Genomic DNA, 1,086 nt, shown 5'->3' with positions numbered 1-1,086 from the left:
CGACCTCCTCAACTCTCACGAGAATTAATTCGTTGTCGAGTAAATAAACTTTAAATTCTACTTAAAATTGATTAAACTCTAAATTTGATTTAAGATGCTTTGCTTTCTCATAATTAGCGTCACTCTCCCCACCAATTCATGCCAGCATCTGCTGACTGTGAAGTAATTCTCATCAACCTTTCAATGCGAGCCTTCTCTACCGCTATTCTGTACTCTGCGATTTGCACCTCCGGCGCTTTCGCTGATACGAGCCTTCGAGGACCAACCGTGTCTGAAACAGACCTCATGTCCAAAGCCGACAAGTCACGCACCGAACTGGACCTGAGTTTGCTCACTGATCTCAACATCAAGCCCACTGCAGTCGACGTCGCGATGCTACAGACTCTACTGAGTTCGCTCGGTTCCCTCTTAGGAAGATCCGTATTTGAGGTTGACGGAAGCGACTCAGTGGAAGCTGTTGACAAGGAACGTGTCGTCTACGAGACAGCTGCCGTAGTTACCTCCGCGAAAGCTCTCATTGCCGGGCCTGCGATTGCCGCCATCTTGGCCGGACCAGTCGTCAAGTCGATTCTTTCAATCGGTAAAATCGTGGCTGGCCACCCGTTGGTCGCGATTTCAGCTCTGTTGGGGCTGGCACCTGTCATTCTGGGACCTGCTTTGAAGGTTCTTCTTGCTGGACCCGCCCTTTTACCTGCTCTCGGACTGCTCGGTGCTCTTAAGTTGGGTGCGCACATGGCGGCACCCGTGATTGCCGGAGTTGCGTTCGCAGCCCTCCTTGTCGTTCCTGCAATCAGTGTGATTCTCCCTGGAATCGTGAAGCTCATGGGAAAGATGAAATCGCTACTACCAATGTTGCTTCCCCTTCTTATGTCTGGACCCTTCGGACCCCTCGTAGCTGCTGTGCTTCCACTTCTTGCACCTTTGCTTGGTCCGCTCTCAGCCGTATTCACTGGACCTGCGGTTATGTCTTTCGTCGCACTGATTCAGGCGCTACTCTCTGGAAAGACTCTTTTACCTCTTGAGAAGGGGGTTAGAGCGTTGCCTCTCATGCTCGCGGCGGCAGTAGCAGAGGCCAACGAACGCCCT

The 1,086-nt window shown here is 51.7% G+C and overlaps 1 protein-coding gene across 2 annotated transcripts; it reads left to right on the top strand.

Annotated features, from left to right (window-relative positions):
- Positions 1-138: 138 nt before the first annotated feature.
- On the top strand, positions 139-1,086 carry KVP17_002827 (uncharacterized protein; the record flags this gene model as incomplete). Of its 2 annotated transcripts, none has more annotated exons than XM_068519485.1 (1): positions 139-1,086. In XM_068519485.1, a coding segment is annotated over one exon (948 nt), but the record flags the coding sequence as incomplete, so codon positions are not given. The 2 variants fall into 2 exon arrangements, with proteins under 2 accessions (XP_068379268.1, XP_068379269.1); XM_068519486.1 differs by having other exon boundaries at positions 184-1,062.

This window comes from the organism of the source record quoted next, assembly GCF_019968985.1.
Source record: "MAG: Porospora cf. gigantea B chromosome Unknown PgB_NODE_12054_length_1086_cov_3516.95, whole genome shotgun sequence".
Classification (NCBI taxonomy): domain Eukaryota; phylum Apicomplexa; class Conoidasida; order Eugregarinorida; family Porosporidae; genus Porospora; species Porospora cf. gigantea B.
This window is presented reverse-complemented; position numbering and strand designations above follow the sequence as displayed.